The sequence below is a fragment of the Ailuropoda melanoleuca genome, chromosome 14 (genome assembly GCF_002007445.2).
Source record: "Ailuropoda melanoleuca isolate Jingjing chromosome 14, ASM200744v2, whole genome shotgun sequence".
NCBI classification, from domain to species: Eukaryota; Metazoa; Chordata; class Mammalia; order Carnivora; family Ursidae; genus Ailuropoda; species Ailuropoda melanoleuca.
This window is the reverse complement of record NC_048231.1, coordinates 11,981,607-12,004,924: the sequence shown is the minus strand read 5'-3', so window position 1 is coordinate 12,004,924 and position 23,318 is coordinate 11,981,607. Positions and strand designations below refer to the sequence as shown.

The 23,318-nt window shown below is 48.4% G+C and overlaps 1 protein-coding gene across 1 annotated transcript in view; it reads right to left on the bottom strand.

Annotated features, from left to right (window-relative positions):
- Positions 1 to 1,667: 1,667 nt before the first annotated feature.
- The window catches only part of TTC9 (tetratricopeptide repeat domain 9), a gene marked incomplete at its 5' end in the record, with an annotated part of 66,212 nt that continues 44,561 nt past the window's right edge, over positions 1,668 to 23,318 (bottom strand). Inside the window, one exon of the mRNA XM_034643042.1 lies at positions 1,668 to 2,104. Coding sequence (XP_034498933.1) covers positions 1,939 to 2,104 — 166 coding nt within the window. The remainder of the gene's footprint in view (positions 2,105 to 23,318) is intronic.

Genomic DNA, 23,318 nt, shown 5'->3' with positions numbered 1-23,318 from the left:
GGGATTTGCAGTAGTGAGTTTCATAGCGTGAGATTTCCTAATAGCAATGATATTTGTAGACTCCGAAGGAACAAAAGGGACAGGCCCAGGACTTAATCAGTGGGTTTTCACAATCTAAATTAGATAGGCAGATTTGTGCCAAATAATACTTTGGACCTTTTTTTTTTTTTTTTTTTTTTTTTTTTTTTTTACGTCCCCTAACAAAAGCCAAGCACATTCCTTGGAGAAGCTCCCTGCAGCCCCGGGAAACTAAGCAGATTAAACTGAAAGAGCTCAGTCTTTTCCATTTTGTGTTGCTAATAAGATAACATTAATCTCTGGGGTTTAAGAGTGAAATTCAGGCAGATTCATTCCAGCAACGAGTGCTCTGTGGAACCTCACAGCCTGCCGCTCCTTCCCAGAGGCCCTTGGAAGCCCTGAGTGGAGGAGGAGGTAGTTGGGGTGAGGTTGGAGAGAAGGGCACCTCTGAGGGATTAACTGACCTCTGGTGACAAAATAATATAAACGGCTGGGCTTTGTGTGAGGAACTATAAATGGGCATTGGGAAAACTTGAAGCCAAATTTATTTTTCTTTCAAGGGCAGTGTGAAATAGCTGACAAAGGATAGAAGTCTCTTCTGGAGGTGAAGTTTTTAATGGCAATGCTCTTTTAAGGGTCACCAGCAAAAGGAGCTGGAGCCTAAACTGGGGGCCGGCTTTCTGAAAGGGTGTATTAGCTGCTAGAGAAGTGGGTGTGCTGTGGTGTCGACTCGCCTTCCCCTGGAGGTTGGGGCTTTACATGTATCCTCTGACATTCATTCATTTGTTCACTCATTCATTCATTGACTCCTTTCTACATTGGTTGGAACCTGCTTCCTCCTGGCGCGAGGCTCCATGCCGGGGCCGGGTCTACAGTGGAGGCTGCAACAGACATGGTTCCTGCCCTGGGGTGGATTGGTTTGAAAGAACAAGTCAATACTGAAGGGATCATGCCACCACCACCACAGTCTTTTTACAACGTTTCAAAGTCCGCTCAGCTGATTTTCTAAGGGAAACTAATCAGTACAACCCGCCAAGCTGAATGGTGGCTTTTCCCTGTGAGGATGGAGGTGGGGATTATACTGCTCAGAAAGAGTGGGTGCGGTGCTAATTTTTTTAAAGATTTTATTTATTTATTTAGAGAGAGAGCACATGAGAAGGGGAGGGGCAGAGGGAGAGGGAGAGAGAATTTCAAGCGGACTCCGTGCTGAGTGTGGAGCCCGATGTGGGGTTTGATTTCATGACCCTGAGATCACGACCTGAGCTGAAACCAGGAGTCAGACACTTGACTGACTGAGCCACCCAGGTGCTCCAGTGGGGTGCTATTTAAACTCGATTGCCCTTTCTTCTTCCCGTCTTCCTTTCCTTCCTGCCCTTCTTTCCACAAGTACTTACTGAGTACCTACTACATGACCGGTGCTGAGGCAACAAAGCTGAACAGGACATGCTTCGTCTCCATCCTGGGGGAGCACACGATGAGTATGCAGAGAACAAGAACATATTTACAGATCGTGTTAGCGATGTGAGGGACCAGGGGACGGGAACCACTTTAAATATAGACGGTCAGGGAAGGCCTCTCTCAGAAGCGAATTTAAGCCCAGATTTCTCACTCTTGGCTCTATCGACATGTTGGGCCAGACAGCTCGTTGCTGCAGTGACCATCCTACACGCTGCAGAACGTCTAGCAGCTTGCCTGGCCTCTGCCCACTGGATGCTGGTAGCACCTTCCACCCCCATTACGACAACCAAAAAAGTCTCTAGACATTGTCGAAAGTACCTTGGGGGCCAAAATGACTCCTGCTTGAGAAGCTGAGACCTGAAAGATGAGGAGCCCATCAAGAGAGGACTGCACTGGGGGACTTTCAGACTGTAGTAAAGAGTTTGGATTTTATTCTAAATTAAAAGAAACCAGTGTCTTCAGTCATGGGCAACATAATCCACTTTGAATTTCTAAAAGATCATTCAGGCTGTGGAGCGGAGAATGGATTGCCTGGAGGACAAGAAAGGTCATGGCTGTCAAAGGAGGCCGGTGGACTTGTCCGCCTGACACGCAGGAAGAGAAGGTAGCCTGGACTGGGGTGATGACCCTGGAAGTGAAGAGAGGGAGACAAATATTCACCCTCTTGGAAGTGGAACACCCAGGTCTTGCTGACGGATGTGATGTGGAGATTCCAACCCTGAGCATCCCTGTGGTGCCTCCCTTGCTCTGAGCAAAATGGAGCATTTGCTGGGGGAGGGGGGACAAGATGAACCCTGACTTTATAGCTGCTTGCAGCTCTCATAAGAATGTGTCATGGCGGGGGGGGGGGGCCTGGGGGGCTCAGTCGGTTAAGCATCTGCCTTCAGCTCAGGTCATGATCCCAGTGTCTGGGGGACGCCTGGGTAGCGCAGTTGTTAAGCGTCTGCCTTCGGCTCAGGGCGTGATCCCGGCATTCCGGGATCGAGCCCCACATCGGGCTCCTCCACTGGGAGCCTGCTTCTTCCTCTCCCACTCCCCTGCTGTGTTCCCTCTCTCGCTGGCTGTCTCTCTGTCACATAAATAAATAAAATCTTAAAAAAAAAAAAAATGATCCCAGCGTCTGGGAACGGAGCCCCGCGTAGGACTCTCTGCTCAGTGGGGAGCCTGGTTCTCCCTCTCCCTCTGCTGCTCTCCACCCCTCACTCGTGCGCCAGTGCATGCTGTCTCTCAAATAAATAAATAAATAAATAAACTCTTAAAAAAAAAAGGAATGTGTAGTTGGGGCTTCTGTTTGGTTGGGAGGATGTACAAAAGTGAGGGCCTTGGGTTCAGGGTTCCCTGTCCCCTGTTCTTCCCTGCTGTGTCTCTTAGGCACCAATTTCTGCTGATAAACCCGGAAAGGCAGAGGAAGCAGAGCCGATTTATAAATGAAAAGTAATCGAGGCTGGAATCTGAAGTCTCACTTCCAACTTTCAAAGTCACTGATGATGCAAAATCCACTCCGCACCCCCAAAGCAGCCCAGGAATCTCGTGTTTCTCCACTGGGAAAAATGGTAGCACGGAGGGACCTGGAAGCTCAGGGTGGAAGGGAGCAAAATGGTTGGTGTGAATGACACCTGACTCGGGGCCGCTTGGTGGAAGCTGGAGAGTGATGGACTGGCATTAGGGAACAGCGGACTGTTTGGTGACAAGCATTAGCGTTACCAGGGAAGTGGGAGAATGGCAGGGACAAATTCTAACAAAATATTAGGAGCCTGTTTGTTCGTTTGTTTTTAATTGCATAGCACGTGCTTGCCAGGATTTTGAACTGTGGTGCTCCAGGCACGTAATGAAGCGCGAGGGCTTAGTTGGCACCAGCTGGGGTACCAAGTTGTTGATGCAGCTCCTGAGCGATCCTCTGATATTAAAATGCAGGGGCTGTGTGTGTGTGTGTGTGTGTGTGTGTGTGTGTGTGTGTGTGTGTCCGTCCTTAGCCCTATTTGCTGTTTCTCCTCAGGGCTTCCAAGCTCCGAGTTAAAAGGACCAGCCCCTTTAATGCTTTTGTTTTTTGTGTGGCTGCGGGTGTGAACGTCCATCTAGGTCTCAGTCTGGCCCCGGCGATGGCGCTCAGCTGAAGGGGTTCGTGGATCTGAAACAAAGGCGGACCGTCTCAGCTCAATCAGGAGCCACTCCACTCATTACAGATGCCCGGTGCCGTCACTTCCTCTGCTTAAAATCACAGAATTTTAGCGCTGAATGTGAGCTTAGGCTTTCTCGTCTCACTTTATATATGAGCAATCGGAGAGCCAAAGCGGCGAACTGACCTGCTCGAGGTCGCTTGGCTGGTGGGTGCGATCAGAAAATGAGCAGGACCTGACCAGCACGGGGTCCTCTCCGGGGTAGCCCTGAGGCCCTCCCTGACTACAGAGCAGTCTCTTGTCCTGGGGCGGGAACTCCCACCCCTGACACGTGGCCAGTTTACCCGCCTTGGTGCCTGAAGCGTGGCGACTGCGGCAAGGTCTGACGGAGAAGACGAACAACGGACGAGCCAGGGAACAGAAATGCTTTGTGCAAAGGTACAAGAGTGACTTTTCGCGTCGCGGGGGACCACTGCACCTTGGCGAAGACAACCTTCCCAGTGGGCTGTGAGGGCCTGCAAGTGTCCTGCCCCTCCCCAAGGCGAGCCGTTTCCTCGGCTCAGCTCCGCCAGCCGGCCCCTCACATCCTGAAGACATCGCATGCTTACCTAGCAATTCCTTGCAGTGGGAGCCAGCCCTTTCAAGGGGTTCTCTCTGATCCTTTCTAGCAAGTCCCTCGGGCAGGGGAGGGGGCCAGATGGAGGTCCTCTTCCTATAGGATGAAAGAAGGCACTCATGAGAGTGACCCGAAGTCAGGACCTGGCTGGCCTGCCCGGCCTCCCCTCCCACCCTCTCTCCATTTGGACCTTGCTGCTACTGCAGCAGATGGGGGCTTTAAAGGAGCCCCAGTTTTCCATTCCCCTGGCCAGTGCAGGAGGAGTCTCTCCAGGGCTCCTCACTGAAGACAGAGAAAGGTCAAACAGCTGAGGCTCGTTGGGACTGAAGAGCATTTGTGCTTCTTTGTTTAAGGTGACCATGTTCCTGGATGTCTTGGGTGCCCTGATCTCAAATATTCTGTCCTACCTTCTTTATTAAGTTCATGTATTTATTGTAACTTATATTCTGATTTTTGGTTCTGAAGATAGAGATATTATTTGGAAATGAAATTCTTCACCCCCTTCTGGTGTCTGACTTCAAACCATACAAAGCCCTCTCTGGAAAGAACAGAATCAACCCCACTCTCCCCTACCCCCAATCATACCAGCCGATCATCTAGGGAGCCCGTGATGGGGCCCAGCAAGGCAAGGAGTGTATGTGTGAGCATGGGTTTAGAAATCAGTTCCGGGTTCAAATCCCCAACTTCCAGCACCATGATTTACAGCGTCTTCTAACTTCCTCTCCTACTGCTCCTCCCTGTACTCCTCTGCTTCTGAGCACTACCCAGTGTGGTCCCTCTAATACTTGGTGCCTGCCTCAGGGCCTTTGCACTTGCGCTTCCCTTGCCCTGGAATTCTTCTCCCAGAGACCCACATGACTATACCCTGCCTTCTTCAAGCCTTTGGTCAATGTCATCAGGTGGAGGCCTTCCACAGCCCATCTCTAAAATTGCAATCCTCCATGCCCTTACCCCGTCTCCTTCCTTGCTTTGCTTCTCCATAGCACTTATGACCCCCTAGCATAGCGTGCACTTCACTTAGACTTTTGTTTGTCGTCTGTCTTCCCCCAGCTACAACAGAAGCCCGACGAGGACAGGGATTTTCATCAGCTTTGTTCACTGCGATGTGCCCAGTGTCTAGAACAGTGTCTGGTCCTTGGCAGAAGCTTAATGAATTTGCATGAATACATAAATCTAAGCAAGTAACCTACCCCTCTGAGACTATGTCCTCCCTCTCTTAAAAGGAAGGTGTGAGGGGTTACATAAGACAGCTGCTGCAGATAAAAATAATAAAAACATACATTGCGTCTTATTTAGTGCCAGTGCTCAAATGCTCCAGGTGCTTACTATTATACATGGATTACTCTATCTAATCCTCTCCCTAGTCCTGTGAGGTATTCTGTTTATCTTCCTTTTACAGAAGAGGAACCTGAGGCTTAGAGAAGTTGTGTCACGTCCCCCGGGTCACACGTGATTCAGGTCCACATTTGTCTGAGCTGTGAGTCAGGACTCTTAAACTTGCCAACGTGGTACCCAGGGCCTGGTGTGTAGCCACGGCTCCACCAGGGCTAATTCTCTTCTCCAAACCACTTGGCAAGTGACGCTTGTGGTCTGTCTGCCCTTCTTTTGTGTGTGTGTATGAACTTTCACTGAAGGACACACAGTCCCTTCCACTGAAGCCTGACATCTCGGAAGCATCCCCTGTCCTCAGGAGACAATGTGGTGCTGTTATTTAACATAGTACTGGAAGTCTGAGCCTCGGCAACGTTCATGGCAGCATTATCAACAATAGCCAAATTACGGAAAGAGCCCAAATGACCATCAGCGGATGAATGGATAAAGAAGATGTGGTGTATATATACCATGGAATATTACTCAGCCATAAAAAAGAATGAAATCTTGCCGTTTGCAACAAAGTGGTTGGAGCTAGAGGGTATTACGCTAAGTGAAATAAGTCTGTCAGAGAAAGACAAATACCATGTGATTTCACTCTTATGTGGAATTTAAGAAACAAAACAAATGAACACGGGGGAAAAAAAGAGACAGGCAAACCAAGAAACAGACTCTTAACTATAGGGAACAGACTGAGCGTTGCTGGAAGGACCTGGGTGGGCGATGGGTTCAATGGGTGATGGGAGTTAAGGAGGGCACTTGGGACGAGCACTGGGTGTTGTATGTAAGTGATGACTCACTAAATTCTACACCTGAAACTAGTATTACACCGTATGTTAACTAACTGGAATTTAAATGAAAATGTGAGACTAAAAAAGAAAAAAAAGGAGGCAATGTGTTGTATTTACAATGAGATGGTAGGTTTGTTCTCTGGGGACCTAGATTCTGGCACCTCCTTTGCATGAACTTACTGTGTGATCTTGAGCAATCGATTCTCCTCCCTGGTGACCTGCGTTGTGATGAGCACGGAGGGCTCTCGTAGCTGCAACAGTCTTGGACCCGGGGAGGACCCCACAGGTGTATGAATCATCTCCGGGATCCTGCCCCCAGGCTGTAGCCTTGACCTCACTCTGCTTAATAACGCAGCCTATCCAGCTTTGACGATTATTGGCCTTGCCCCTCCCACACTCTTGAGCTTGGGTCTCAGGCGGCTGGATTTGAGTGGGAGGACAGAGGAGGCAGCATCTCCAGTGATTTTCTAAGCAATTCTCTAGGGGCAAGACCAAGAGAAAGATAAGGAAGATTTGAGAGCTTTCCCACCCAATCAGGGACAGTCATTGCAGTAAACAGATTTCTTTTGTGGGGGTGGTCACAGGGGAGACCTGCTCAGCCCTCTGGAAGCTCTGTGGAGGGGCTTGGGGACTGCTCGTGTAAGCGGGCATCTGCCCAACAGCCCCTTCCAGTTTCCCACCATGCTTCCTGCCAAAGGAGCCCTGATGATCCCCTTAATTTGCCAACCCTGAAACTGCTTCACTTCAGTTCCAACTTCTAAACTAGGGATTTGTCCCCCTCTTTGTGAAATGGGGGTAAAATCGAGTAAAGCTGAGCTAGCCAATGGCTTAGGTCATTCTCTGCATTTCATTCATTCATTTACTCATTCAATAGTTATGTGATAGACTATTCGAAAGGGATTCAAAGAGTAAATGAGTCAGGTTGTGGCAAACTTAAATTGGGTAACTGGTAATTTGAGGACAGTTTAATAAAGAGACTGTTTTCAACAGTGAGGACAGAGTACGGGAAAACAAGGGACAGTGGATTACCCCGGGAGCTGGTAACATCAGGAAGAGGTTATTAGTCCTGGGCTGCAGGGATAAGAGTAGAGAAAGTTCCCAGGATCCAGGAGAGAGCCCTGTGGATAGGGCCCCTTGGCAGGAGCTGTGTGACCTTTGGTTGACGGACTCATCCAGCTGGTGAAGGAACATCTTCACCTCCCCCTCTTCTCTCCATTGGCTGCATTCCATTGATGTAGTTGTGATGGGCCAGCCTCTTGGGGTTCACAACAAAGCAGAGAAGGACAAACAAATTTCTAGCACAGAAATCAGACACAGCCTGTGTCCTCGAGGAGCTTGTGTACTAGTGGGGGAGAAAGGAGTGCAAAAGCAGTTTACAGCGTGATAAATGCTTTCCTAAAGCTACGAACAGAGTACAAGAGGAGTTCAGTGTTAGGAAATGGGAAAGATCTATGCCAGGGAGGGCATTACTGTGTTCGTAGGTTGGGGAAGGAAATTGGTTCCTGGGAAGGAAGTGTGGAGGAAGTAATCTCTCAACTGAGACATGAAAGTGACAAAGAATTATCGAGAAGAGGAGGAAGTTAAGGAGTTGAGACAGAGTGAAACACGTGTGAAAGCTGGAGGCCAAAAGAGAGTATAGAACTCTTTGGAAAACTGTAAGTAACATGATATAATAAAATATAGGAGGACAGGTGAGGGATGAAGCTGACCAGAGAATGGCCCAGAGCACGAAGAATTCTTTTGCCAGATGAAGGAATTTGGAAGGTCAGTGGTTAAGTCCTTAAAAGCTTTTAATCAGGGGATTGGTGTCATTGTCACTTGTTTTAGAAAGTCACTTTGGTTGAAGAGAAGCGAGTGTATTAAAGGGGATTGGAAAGGAGGTTATTTTTGTGATCTAATTGAGAGGCGACTATGCCCCAACATCAGCTTGGTGTGGCTTGAGGTGTGGGGGTTCGGAACCAATGGTCAAGAAAGAATTCTTGAGATGTCTTTAGTGTAAAATATGGTTTTATTAAAGCACAGGGATAGGACCCGTGGGCAGGAAGAACTGCACTGGGGCTGTGAGGAGTGATGATTATGTTAGATTTTCTTTCTTTTTTTTTTTTTTTAAGATTTTATTTCTTTATTTGAGAAAGAGAGGAAGAACACAGAGGGAGAGCGAGAAGGAGAAGCAGACTCCCTGCTGAGCATAAAGCCTGATGTGAGACTCGATCCCAGCACCCTGGGATCATGACCTGAGCCAAAGGCAGTCGCTTAACCAGCTGAGCCACCCAGGAGCCCTATATCAGATTTTCTGGCCTATGGAGGGGAGGGTGATGTTAGGGCTCCAAGAAAGTGAGTCTATAGGTTTCTGGAGATGGCTTTTCTCTTCTAAATCGTTAAGACAGTTGCAAACTGAGGGAGACTCATGTCCTGTATGACTGTGATCTCCATCCATTAACCACTTGATTTTTCCCTTTCCTTTGTTCTTGGGCAGCCAGGAGGGCCACATATCGCACCTTGCACTGTAGGTGTGGTCATGTGACGAGGTTCTGGCCAACAGAAAGTGAGTGGAAGTGATGTGGACAACTTCCCAATGTGCCCGTATATGGAAGAGGCGTGTCTCTCCCGGACACCCTTCTTTCCTTCTTGCTTGGATATTGACAACATGTAGCCACCGTATTAGCCCCGGACTGCTTTTATTTGGACTTTTGCTTGAGAGCTATTCCTGCCTTGTTTAACCCACCATTACTTTATTCCTTCTTATGACAGAGAGATAGTCTAACTAATACATAGAAGATGGCACTAAATGGTGGTGGAACCTCTGGCTTGTACCACATACAACGGTCATTACCTTTTGGATGAAAACATACAGATTAGGGAAAGGAACAAATATTTACTGAGTGCTTATCATGCGCTAGGTACTGTGTTAAGTATGTGTTCGAATTATTGTATAATTCTTACGATGGCTCTATAGGGTAGGTATTATTAGCCCTCTGTTAATGTCAAGGAAACTTAGGTTCAGAGAAGTTATGTCACTTACCCAGGGGAACACAATTAGTAAGTGACAGTCAGGATTTGAATCTGGGTCAGTGGTTCTTAACCAGAGGCAATACTGTCCCTCAGGAGACAGTTGGCTGGAGAAATGTCTGGCTGTCACAAGTGGTGCTCTGGGGTGGGTAGGGATGTGTCACTGAGTATGGGGAGTATCGGGAATGCTGCTAAGCCTATAACAATGCATAAGACAGCCCCGCTGCTCTGCTCGGGGTAGAGAATTCTCTGCCTCCAGGGTTAATAGTGGTGAGGGTGAGAACCCTGAGGTCTAGTCTACAAAAGGCTCATGTTCTTTTCATTACACCAAACTGGGGGGTGGGAGTTGAAGAGGGGTTTATGGAAAACTGATATGCTAGGAGAAGAATGGCACGGAAACTTTGTTTGGGGGAGGGTAAACCTAGAGTGATGAAGAGATGAGTTGGAGGAACTGATGAAACTGAGAAAACCTGAGCTGGGAGAAATGGAAGCTGAGGATGCCAGTGGGCACCACTGACCTGCTCCAGGCGAGGAGTAGGGCTTGAGGGGCTGGGGTGAGGCTGACAGAGGGAAGACAGTCTAAGTGTCAGGGCCAGAACCTGCTGTCTAGGGGCATCTAGAGAATGGAGAGACGGAGAAGTGAAGACAGACTAGTCAAGATGATTCCACTTCTACCTGCCCTCCCCTCCTCCCTCTCTCTCCTCTCCTCCCTCCTTTCCCATCTCACCCTTTCCTCCTCACCTCCTTCCTTCCCCTTCTCCCTTTCCCCCCTCCCTCCTCTCCCCCTCTCTTTCCTCTCACTTCCTTTCATCCCCATCTTCCCTCTCCCCCCCCCTCCCTCCTTCCCCTCTCCTCCTTCCTTCCCATCTCACCTTCCTCCCTCTCTTTTTCCTACAATCTCCTCCCCCAGCTGCCTCTGCTTCTCTCCATCTTCCGTCCTACTGGCCCCTTTCTCTAGTGGTGTACTCGGTTTTCCTCTGACCCCCAGTTCTAAGCTGTGGGTCTAAGCTCCCCCCATCAAATGCAATGCAGAAAGATCTGTATTTCCTCAGCTTATGCCCCTTGACAAGAACTGGCAAGCTCCCGCAGTGACAGGGACAGACTGACTCGTCTTTTCTATCTTGCTTCTTTCACCATTTCCTGTTTGCAGGACAGATTAACACATCTGACCAGTGTCTAGGATTGTTCTAAGGACAGACACATGGCTCCTGAAAGACCCCCCGAGGGAATTTCTGACATGCCAGAGGAGGAAGGAAATCCTTTGTCTCATTTTTGCTGTTTTCTCCGCAGTGTTTTCCAAAAAACAACTGGCCTGCTGACAAGATATTGCAAGGGACTTGGGGTGGCCTTCCTCCTTTTCCTCACCCCTGGCCTGTGCCTGTCTTGGCAGCCAGCAGCCTGCTTCAGGGCCGGGGGACCGGCATCACCTAGCATGCCCTGAGCCCTGCTGACAGAAGCTTTAGGGTATGCTCTCTGGGTCTGCTTCCTGGCCCTCTCTTCCCTGGGCCTTGGGGAGCCCTGTGGAGAGGCCACTGGCATCTCATGTCTTCGGAAAACTTGGTCAGGACGAAGGCTGCTTGGATGAACTAAATGCTTTTGTTACAGGGTTCTTGTCTCACAGTCAAAGAGTGAACCTTGTGGACACAAAAGGGTGAGGTGACAGTTTATTAAGTGAAGGTGAGAACAGAAAGAAAGCTCTCTAGAATGAGAGGGGTCCCGAATGGGTTGCCATTGAGGTCTTTCGTGGCTGGTCTTTGAAGAAAACTGACCAGGGAACTGGAATCTTCTTGACGTCACCACTGATAGCACCATGATTACTTCTCCTTTGAATATCTCATCTCTGATGTATAAGACAGACGAGGTGGTCTGGTTCTGTCCCCTTATCTCTGGTTTCCTTACGCCTCAGCATTTCTGGGATTTTTGGTGAGCCTGATCTGATCATGTAGCCCACTGCCTATCTCTGCCTACCTGGCCCCCCGCCCTTACTCACTGTCAGGCCTTACAGCTAAGGTCAGAGGCTGCACGGGCCGGCCTGGGGTCAGTCCTCAGACAGGGGGGTCAGCACCTAGGGTCTTCAGGTTTGTCCTTTTTAAAAAAAAAACTTGATTTAAAAAACCTTCAGTGCAATGTTAAAAAGCCATCCAGCCAGCTGGAGAGACAACCACCAGAAAGAAAGAAAGAAAGAAGATTAGAGAAGACCCAGGGACCCCACCCCAGCTGTTCCCAGGGTCTGGAGGCCAGGGGCAGACGGGGATGGGGCAGGGGTGGTGGGAGAGAGAGGAAAGGGCACCCACCAAAATGAACAGGTGGAAAAAATATTTATATAGGAAACATCTGGCTGAACTGAAGAGGATCTAGGGGAGATGGGAAGCCTCCATTTTTCTTTCCCCAAAATGTCCTAGACCTGGGGGGAGGGTTGGCCTCCTGGGGTGAAATGAGCAGGCCCTGCCCCCCCCCCATCATGGAGTACGGTATGTGCTGTGGGCCAAATGTGTGTATGCTGGGGAAACAGGGAAGAGAGGGGTAGGGAGGAGTACCCCCCTGCTGGAATCTGTTATGAGGGCTGAGATGGTTCCCGTCTCCCTGTTCTCCACCCTGGTTCTCCTGGCAGAAGGTGCTGTGCGGGGTGGGGGTGAGGAGGAGAGGAAGCCAGGGAAGCAGAAAGAGAGCGAGGGGGCCCAGGGGCCAGGAAGGCACACAGGCTGAACGGAGGGCAGCCCCGCAGAAGTGCGGTGGGAGCTGGCCGGGAACACCCTCCAGCCTGGGCTGGAACCCAGGCTCTGCTCCTCACGTGCAGCTTTGCGTGTGTCACTAAACTCTTCTGGATTCTTCAGTCCGGAAGTCAGAGTTAACGGTAGCACAGACTTTGAGGGCTTGGGAGAGCTCAATAAATGATGCGAGTAAACTCTTGGCTTGACACCTGGTGCCTGGGGAGTTTTATAAAAATTAGATGTTGCTATCTTCTGGAATGTAGGTTAATGTTCTGTAGCTCAGTCAGAGTTCTGCATGGAGGATAGGCCCCCTTCCAGCCATGGCATGCTGGATCCAGGGCCATGATGGGGTGAGCGGGCCCTGACAGTGGCCGGGCTAGCACTGGTGATGCCCAGGATGGGCTGAGCCAAATCCCCTGTCAACACAGTGGGCCTGAGACTAGGCAGGTGTTGTAGAGAAGGGGAGTGGAGGTAAGGAATGGCGAGTGGCGGGCTGACATCATTCCACCGATCACTGGATTGGGGGGTGAACATCAGGCCAGCGGTGGTCAGAGCAGGGCCTGCCTCTGCAGCTGGGGGACCTGAATGGCTAAAATGGAAACGCTTCCCCAGGAGCCTGCTGGGGACGAGTAGGTGGGACCCACTGCACGTGGAGGCCAGGAAAGGCCATTTTAGTGGTCACCACCCCTCCCTCCACTTCCTGCTCTCTTCCTCCCTTGCTTACATCCTCAGTGCCAATCATGGTCTCTCCTCTCTTCTCCTGGGAGAGGCTCCGTGGAAAAGCCTCTGATCGCAGCCAGCCCTGAGGGAGAGTGAGTTCAGGTTGTCTCTGTGTCTTCTAAGTTTTTTCCATATGGCAGGCTCTGGCTTTTATGCAAGAAACAATGTCATCACCCAGCGGGAGGGCAGATGGTGGAGGTCCAGCTGTCCCTTCCCGCAGCTCCTGGCTCAAGGGTGGGGCTGTCTTCCCAGAGAAGAGCGGCACCAGGGGTACAGGGCCTCCGCACTCATCCTGGAGCGCCGCTCCCATCTGACCTCAGGATTTCCCCCCCGTGGGCCCTTCCTAATCAGGGATCCTGCCTCAGATCCCTTGTCCCCTGCTCTTGGCTCTTTCTTGTGAAGGGCTGAAGGACTGTGGGGAACAGGAGGAATTAGATTTGAACTGAGGGGCTGAGAGATACGATATTTAGGGCAAAGAAGAAAAGTTTCAGCGGAGCGGGGAGCAGGCCCCAGCTTCTAGCCCCTCTCACCTGCCTAGTGCTTCAGAGGGAGCAGAGCTGCCTTGTGCATGATGAATTGGGAGTAGAGGAAGGAGCAGTAAATGTCTATGAGAACTGGCTCTCCACTAGCTCATTAGGAAGAGAAATGACTGAGCCAAAGCTGCCAAGAACCAACTCTTTAGGATTGTTTTTTCTGGCACCTTCCACAGCATTGCCAAGCTAATGGAGGGATCGGGGATATCTGATGCCGGAAGCAACAGGAAAAATGGGGGCCTGCAAGGGAAACAGACACATGTGTGCCTGCGTGGTGAGAGTGCCCAATGTCCCGATGTGGACCTTTCAGTCTCCCTGGGCTTAGGAGGGGATTCTTACAGGGTCTGTACCTCCGAACTCCCAAATTACACAGCCACACGGCTGGGCAGGCCTGCCACCCCGTGATTCAGCAGGAAGAGAGCTTGGGCAAGGCTTACTCTCTTCTCCAGGAATCTCGCCCTGAGGAAGATCTGAGGCCAGTGTGTCCTGGTGTGGTCTGCTGGCTTTTCAACACTCTCCAGCAACAGCCCTGCCTACCTCCCCCATTCACCTATACAATCTACAATCCTTGTGTTTTTCCATCTTAAAAAAAAGTGTTATGCAAAAGCATCTTCAAGCCAAGTCCCGTAGCCCCAGGGGTGATTTTCTAGAGTGCCAAACATTAATCCTTTCCTAGCATGTCAGGGGGGTTAGGGGGGAGGGGCCTTTGGAGGCTCAGGGCAGTGCCATTTACCAGCTGTAAGGAAAACACTTTTACTATATTTGGGGTGGTGGGCTAGTAATCATTTTTTTTTTTTTACTTTACTATAAAAAACATGCAACATTAAATTTACCATCTTAACCTTTTTCAAGAATATAGTTCAGTACTGTTAAGTATATTCACATTGTTGTGTAACAGATCTCTAGAACTTTCTCACCTTGCAAAACTGAAACTCTATACCCACTAAACACTAATTCCCCTTCCCCCTCCCCTCAGCCCTTGGCAACCACCTTTCTGCTTTCTATTTGTTTGATTTTGATTACTTTAGATACTTTACAGGACTGGAATATACAGTATCTGTCCTTTTGTGACTGGCTTATTTCACCACAATGTCCTCGAAGTTCAAAACACATTAATATTTTAACATGTATCTATGCACAGGTGTTGGCTGAATGTCAGCCCTGCCTCACCCCTACCTCACACATACACCCAATGGCACAGGAGTTCTGGAAGTTCCTCATGCCTGGATATTAAAGAAATCCCATTCTACGTCCTCCAGTCCTTCTTATGGCTCCTTCCCTAGTGTGAGTTTCCAGAAACCCTCAGAGTATTAGAAGTCTTTCTGCTTCAGCCAGTTTTTTGGTCAAGGCCTCATTTATCAAAGCTGGTATGTCTCCTTTTTCTAGTTCATTCCCAAGTATTTCCTCTTATGTGCCACACAGTATCTAAATGGAATTCTTCTATTTTTTTTTTCAAATATACCCTAAACATCCCCATCTTTATGCCTTTGCTCTTCTACTTTCCTTTTTTTTTTTTTTTGAGAGAGAGACAGAGAGAGCCAGTGAGAGCTCACATGGGGGAGGGGGAGGGGAGTGGGAGAGAGAATCTCAAGTAGACTCCACGCCCAACATGGACTCCATCTCACGACCCTGAGATCACGACCTGAGCCGAAATAGAGTCAAGGCTTAACTGACTGAACTACCTTATTTTTATATTTTTAGATGTTATTTATTTGAGAGAGAGAGAGCATGGGGGGGGGAGGCTCAGAGGGAGAAGCAGACTCCCCACTGAGCAGGGAGTCTGATACGGGGCTCGACCCTGGGACACCAGCAGACACTTCACCGACTGTGCTGCCCGGACGCCCCACTCTTCCACTTTCCCCGCATGGGATGCCTCTTCCACTTTTCTCACTGTGTCCAACTCACACCCATCTGCTAAGGCTGCCTAAATACTACCGTCTTCATCAAAGGCTCCAACTATTCCCTAGTTCAGAAATGATTTCTCTTCTCTGTGACACCTTAAAACACCTGTTCCTGAAACTTCAGGATGGTGCTGACACTCTCATCATGCGGGAGCAGTTATCAACAGTCTACTGAGCCTCATGAAATATTCCGTGCTTCACATCGCCATTTGCTTTTCTATCTTGTCAAATGGTTACTTTTGTGCATTTTCTTCCTCTCTAGGTTGTCCTAATAAAACACGTGGGCTTCAGCATCAGACGGACTTGGGCTTGGACCCTGTTCCACCGGCAGGACTTGGGGCCCACGGCTCTCTCTGCCTCCCCGGTCTCGCCCCTGGGGGAGGCCAGGAGAGTGGTCGTCCCAGCAGGTGGTTGTAGTGCCTGAAATTGATGAGGGAACGGAAGGCAAACAGAAGACAAAGCAGAAGCTGACACCCTGCAAACCCCACCCCCCAATGGGATGTATGTGACATTCCTCAGGCACTCCTGGCTGCCCTAAAGGACAAAGAAACAGTCCTTACTACCTACAGCCCATTGACAAATCCTTGAAACAGGCATGGTGACATTCCTCTAGGAACTCAGCTTCCTCGATGTTAATACTTTGCTGGGGGCAAAAGGCAGTCCTAGCCTGACCCCCTCCCCTCCACCAAGATCCTGTAAGTCTACTTTAACATATAAAAATTCCTTTGGAAACTTCCTTTATCTCTAACCCCCCAAGATACATGTTGCCCATCATCCCCCAAATGGCCCACCGATATACATCCGAAGGGTCTCGTGACTCAGGTTTTATTAGACAGTGATAAATGACCTTTTCCCTACAACAGCTAGCCCCCTCAAGGTCCTGGAGACCTTGCTTCCAAAATTCCTTAGAGCCTTACGCTATCCCTAACCCCCTCCCAACTTGAGGGTATATAATGGGCCATTCCTCACAACCCCGGGGCAGCAGCTCTTTCTGCCCACGGGTCCTGTCCCTGTGCTTTAATAAACCACCATTTTGCACCAAAGATGCCTCACGAATTCTTTCTTGGTCGTTGGGTCCGGACTCAACCCCACTGAACCTCATCTATAGTCCCCAACCTCATCATAATGGCGCCCGAATGTGGGGCATTGAGCTTCGGTGCAAAATTGGTGTGTACTTTCCTTTCTCCTCCTTCACTCTCCTTTCTGGGGCTCTTCGAGGAGTGCGGTCTTATTGGAACACTTTCACGCCGACTGCTCAGGCTGTAGTCCTCTAGCCCATGGCTACTCTATGGGGAGGAAAAGGCCTGCCTTTTGGCTGGAAGTTAGTACCCTGGCCGGGATGGTAATAAGACCCAGAAACTTGAGGCCCCCTCTGTACTGCTGTCCTTATACGAAGTCATCTGTTTTGGGCGCTGGACAGCCACCTAAGTGACTAGCACGACTGCCAATCTTAAGACTCCCGTGTGAGGTTTCCTCCTGATGGATCTAATGCGTTCCCCTCCGCATTGCTGGTCTAGCCGCTTCTGGCCACGGGACCTCCCCTCGGAGCCGGCCGAAACCAGTACCCGATGGAATTACAACCCAACCGGACCGTTTCCCAGGGAAGTTGGCTGTAAGGACCACCTGTGTTGGAATGTCGCTTAGACCATGATGGACTTCTGTCTTTACTGTTTTCCGTCAATGTCCTCTACTCCCTAGCAAAGGGGACTCGACTCTCTTTTCTCACTGTTCCTTCTAACAGATGTGGGGGCTTCTCCCTCACTCATTTCCCGGGTTAATGGCTAAAACATGGCCTCTGCTCCTGTTGGAGCTGATGAGTTCGGAAAACCGGGAAGGAACCCTTTCTCTGCCTTCTGGCAGCACTCTGTCTCTACTCTCTCCCCCTCCTCCTTCTTTCTGCACCACCTGGGGTGCAGCCTGCACAACTGGCTTCTGTACCATCCTTGGTGCCTGAGGCACCATGGCTCCTCCTGCCCTCACCATCAAGGAGCGAAGAAGAGCACCGCCAGGACCTAACGTTACCCACTCCAGATTTCCCCACCAGAGTCTCAGGTAAAACTGAAAATGGGGTGGGCCCAGGTGGAACATAAGTCAGTATTTAAACTAAGTCAAGTTTGTTGGTTTAATTAAGATAGACCTGTCTTTAAAGTTATCAGCACTAAATGTAAAACTTTTATCCTATCAAGGTTTACTGAAGGTCAAACAAACTTGTGTTACCTCTGTTGTGAGTTGTTAGTAAAAATCCATATTAAGCTAAGTTTTGCTGACAACTATAGAACCCTACATATTTGCCTTCAAATCTCGTATTGTCACCTTGGTTAAATAAAAATAGTTTTGTAGTGATCTGTAATCCTGTTCAGGCTTGTGCTATAATTTTAAGGGTTTAACAAATTTTACCAAGATTTAAATTGTAAATGAAGTCTCTTTAACTCGTTAGGCCTTCTTAGATCTTTGGTATGCTGAGTTACTCTGCAAGCACTGTTAAACAAATGATAAGCCTTAGGTTACATTTGGGTAAATGCTGTAACTATTCTAGAGATAATATGCAATTCCTAAAGTTTTAATGTTTTAATATAAGGTCATCATCACTCTTTTCTGGCTATCGAAGTCTTGTGTGTCACAGAAGTAACCTGACTTCCTTGCCGGCTATACTGTAAACTCATCAGCTACTAACCATGTCCATTCTGTGTTTTTGTTATTTGTAATTGTTCTTATTCTCTTCTAAAATAAGTTTCACCTTCAAAGAGATTCATATAAAGGACTTTTTAGGACAGGTACAGGTATTCGATATCTTTATGGAATCCTAAAACTGAAATGGGTAAAAATTTCCAGAACTAACTAAAGCTGCATTCAAACTGAACAAGAATTAGTAACATGGGACTAAGTTAACTAAAAGATTATAGTGTTGTGACTCTTGTTTAAAACATTACTGGTTCTCTAATGTTTGCTCTTCCAGATTGAGGAAACTTTCTCTTAAGACATCAGTGATATACAGAAATAATAATAAAGCAAATTAAAGCATTTAACTTTTCTCTCTACCTGAACCCTCTGAGATTAAAAAGGTCTCAGTAAATATTCTTTCTTCCATGGCGATCATAATCATTTGCATAAGTTCAATAAGTATTGTTCTCCTTGTAACAGGACACCATTGGAAACACTGGTTATTTTACCATAAGGCTTTGACTGGAATGTCATATTTGAGAGACATGCATAGACTCAGATATGACCAAACAGCTTTCAGGAAATCAGGTTGACTTTATGAAACCTGGAGCCATAAAGCCCCCTGGAAATGCTGATACCTTGCTTACAGAGTTCCCAGCAGCCTCACCAGGTGAGTAAAGAATGTCACTTCCTGGCAGGTGCAGGAACCTGAGGATACTCTGGGGACCTCGCGGAGAGGAATCCGCCCAAATCTACAGGTATCACAGGCATGACTGATGGCAAGTACTTGGCTTGGCTCTGGCCTGGAGAGGCTACTAAAACTTCAACCTGGAGATTCCTTGTAAAAGTTCCAGCGAAGCAGATTCTAAAAGATCTATGTGATCAGTCACTATTCTTGCTGAGCTTATGTAAATAATTGGGCCATTTGTTAAAACTGGACTTGTTTTGCAAACAAATTTGGCTCTCTCTGGAAATGAGGGTTATTTTAGAGAGAAAAATTATGTTTAAATAACCACCTTTGTGGATGTTAAATTCTAGATCCGATTGTCCTTAAATGTTTGCTTGAGCTAGACAATGTGAGGTAAACTTAAGAGAAATAGCTTTTTTCTATTTCTATACAATAGCTCATGTATAGATAATCTTCATGCTGTTTATTCTATGGCACTAATAACAGGACCCCATGGGCATATAATTAATTATTTGAATAACTGGGAAATGGGATTGATTCCCCAACGATTGTATAACTTGTCTATCACCTTGACCAATGTGTCTGGGATGATGAAATCATTCCCTAAAAGCCAGAGCATACCCCACTCCATAGGATTAACTATGGGCTTGTGGAGATAATGGATGACCCCACTTTCCTTGTGACTGGACTGGATGATGACTTGGGGATGCCTTTATCTCTTGACAAGTCTTCCCCCCACTCGCCTGTGATTCCTCGTTAAGATACTAAGGCTAGACCTCAAACAAAGAAGGCTTCTTAATGCTTTCATCCCGCATAGTTACATTTAATCCTAGAAGCCACCTCTATGGATGTACAATTTTAAGGAGAGGATTTAGCCGAGCATACAACAGCCCTCCTGGTAAAAAGGAGCCTCAAAGCTCACCATGGGACAGTCTCTGACTATAATGACTTCATATCAGGTCCAGAATGTTTTAGAGACCAAAAGCCACCAATGGGTGATGGGAAGCCGACTTATTAAATACCAGGCTATGCTTATAGGTCCACCTGAAATAATACTTAAAACCTGTAAAACTTTAAACCCAGCTACGCTTAAGCCTGGACCTGACCACTGTACTTCTATAGAGCGTAACTGTTCAGAGGTTGTTGATCTTGTCTATTCTAGTCGACCAGATTTAAGATGTCCCTATTGAAAATACAGACGACTATTGGTACACCAATGGTAACAGTTTCATGGAAAAGAGGGGTAAGAAAAACTGGATATGTTATAGTCAAGTCTAACTCAAGACTGTTGAGGTCAAAGCCCTGTCAGCAAACACGTCTGCCCTCAAAACAGAATTAATAGCGCCCACCTGTGCTTTGCAATTGGCAAAAGCCTTAAAAATATTTATGCTGACTTCAAATATATTTTCCTGGTCCTCCATGCTCACGGTGTAATTTGGAAGAAAGGGGGATTATTATCAAGCCATAACTCCCCAATCAAATAGGGGCCTGAAATCATTGTATGTATGGCCCTCCAAAACCAGGTAGCCCTTGAAATCCTGACTGCAGTTTCAAGGAAGCCCAGTATTATATGACTGGCTCCTGGCTGGGACCCAGTGGCTCTGCAACTTAACCTGTGTCCGTAGCTTCCTCCTTGCTGGATAAGCCACTGTACTCTGGGTTTTGCCTGGATGCATGGATGCATTATTAAAACCGTTACCAACCCAGCCAACCTTCCATATTTAAAACCATGGTGGACATGTTCTGTGTCTCACTGGTATGACCACCTAGCATCTATCTTTGTTACCTCTTTGAGACTGGAGAATGTTGTTTGGCACATGGAAACTCTTGAATATATGGTCAAAGCCCTAAGTGATACTCTATAGAATAGAGTGATGTTAGATGTTTTTAACTGCTATACAAGGTGAAATATGTGGTAGCATGAAAACAATGCTGTGTATACAGTCCAGATTACCACAAAATACTTCTGGGTTTCTACCTGACATGAATGCTCAAACTGGAGCTTTAAATGATTTCTTTCCTTTAGTGATTGCTTTAAACTCCTGGACTGGAGGAAAATTATCAAAGGTCAACTATCAAAGAGCTTTTATTCAGATCTCTCCTTATAATATTAACCTTGTTTTGTCATGTCTGATGTCTCCCTGCCTAGCGCCAAGACTCCTTCTCCGCCGTAACTTCCGGCTAACAGATAATAAATACCTTCTACTCAGGGAGGCTCATCCATGTTGTCCACATTGGATTCAGCTGCCTCCCCTTTCATAACTCCCCTGTATGTTCCCCAACTGACCAATGTTGACCCATAGGGAGGGACATCTCTATGCCCCTATTCAGCAGGAAGAAAGTTGCAGAAGATGAGACCTTCCACCTTCAACAACCTTAAAGATTTAAGGGTCAAAATTGTTCAGGGGGGAAATGATGAGGGAATGGAAGGCAAGCTGAAGACAAAGCAGAAGCTGACACCCTGCAACCCCCCCCCCAATGGGATGTATGTGACATTCCTCAGGCACTCCTGGCTGCCCTAAAGGACAAAGAAACAGTCCTTACTACCTACAGCCCATTGACAAGTCCTTGAAACAGGCATGGTGACATTCCTCTAGGAACTCAGCTTCCTCGATGTTAATACTTTGCTGGGGGCAAAAGGCAGTCCTAGCCTGACCCCCTCCCCTCCACCAAGATCCTGTAAGTCTACTTTAATGTATAAAAATTCCTTTGGAAACTTCCTTTATCTCTAACCCCCCAAGATACATGTTGGCCATCATCCCCCAAACAAATGACCCACCGATATACATCCGAAGGGTCTCGTGACTCAGGTTTTATTAGACAGTGATAAATGACCTTTTCCCAACAACAGCTAGCCCCCTCAAGGTCCTGGAGACCTTGCTTCCAAAATTCCTTAGAGCCTTACGCTATCCCTAACCCCCTCCCAACTTGAGGGTATATAATGGGCCATTCCTCACAACCCCGGGGCAGCAGCTCTTTCTGCCCACGGGTCCTGTCCCTGTGCTTTAATAAACCACCATTTTGCACCAAAGATGCCTCAAGAATTCTTTCTTGGTCGTTGGGTCCGGACTCAACCCCACTGAACCTCACCTATAGTCCCCAACCTCATCATAATGAGAGTCAGGCGAGCGTTTGCGGAGCGCGAATTACGTGTTACCAGCTGGCGTGCCACTGCAAGCACCGTGCGTGCGTGATAGCCGGAACCCTCAGCACAACCGCCTGGGGCGCATCTACAGCGGGAGAATCTAAAGCCAAGAAGGTTTAAGCCAGTAAGCGAAGGAGCCAGAGTAAAAACTGGGGATGTCTTTGAGATCCTTCCTCTTGACCATTACCAACCCCGGCTTCCCAAGCGAGCCCCGCGGGCAGCACGGGCGGGGTAAGACCTGTAGGATCCTCCTCTCAGCACCAGCGAAGTTTGGTAAGTGGCAGCTGCCACTCTCATTCCCACTCCTGCGGTGGGGGACTGGGGGCTGTCCCTGCGTTTGTTTCCCCGGCAGCACCTCCCAGAAGTAATAGATGACATTTGTTCAGCATTTTCCGGGAATCTGCATTTGCCAGGAACCGTGCAAAGTCTCTAGCTCTAGCGGTATTAGCGAATGAGCGAGTGAGCAAATGAGTGAATGAAGAGAGGGGACGCAAACTCTCGAACGGTGGGCAAAGGCCACCCGAAAAGAGGGGTCATCCCGGCCCGGTTGTTGGCTGTTGGCCGGGCAAGAGGATCCTGCAGCCCAGGAGAGGCCTCCCGGGGGTCTGACTTGTGCCCAGTATTCATCAGTGTTTTCATTAATGACTCAAGAGATGGAGTGCAGTGTACGCTAATCAAATTGGGGAAGCCTGTGAGGCGGGCTAGAAGCTGAGCACTTAGGAGGCCAGCTCGAGCTTGCAGACAGTACTTGACAAATTAGAGAAATAAACAGAGTCAATAAACAGAGCTCCAGGAGCTGCAAGCTTCAAGTGGCTCCAAGGGAGCAGCTACTCGAGTGGATCTGCCCAGAGGAGCTTTTGACCCACTTTCCTTTGGGCCTCACCTGGTTGGATTGCATATTTGGGGCAAGTCTAAATGCAGTCCCTTGATGAGGAATTTGGACCCGGAGGCCTCATGGACAAAGTCCCAGCTCCAAAGGCGAAGCTACGACCATACTCCTTCCTGGCCTCTGCCCTCCTAGCCATGGCTTTGCTGGGGCTCAGAGAGGGAAGGACAGGGCTCCCCCTGCTCCCTCAAAGACCTGAGGCTTGCCAAAAACATAAACTAGGGGCGCCTGGGTGGCACAGCGGTTAAGCGTCTGCCTTCGGCTCAGGGCGTGATCCCGGCGTTATGGGATCGAGCCCCACATCAGGCTCCTCTGATATGAGCCTGTTTTCCTCTCCCCCTCCCCCTGCTTGTGTTCCCTCTCTCTCTGGCTGTTTCTATCTCTGTCAAATAAATAAATAAAATCTTTAAAAAAAAAAAACCAAAAAAAAAACCATAAACTTAACCATGATGCCTCATCCCTATCCACCAAAATGGTGCTGCCCTTCTCTACTTCCTATTCATTCTTATCACTGAGTGACTTCCTCCCCCGTTTGAGGCTGCCCTGGAGGTTACTGTGACCTCAATTTTCTTTGTGCAAGATGTATCGGGTGTGAAAGGAGGGACAAGGACACAGCGTGATTGGGAGGGAGTGCCGTCTATCTGCCCTTTCCGCCTCTGGGAGGAAGGTGAGGTCTGGGTGGTTTGGCAGTTA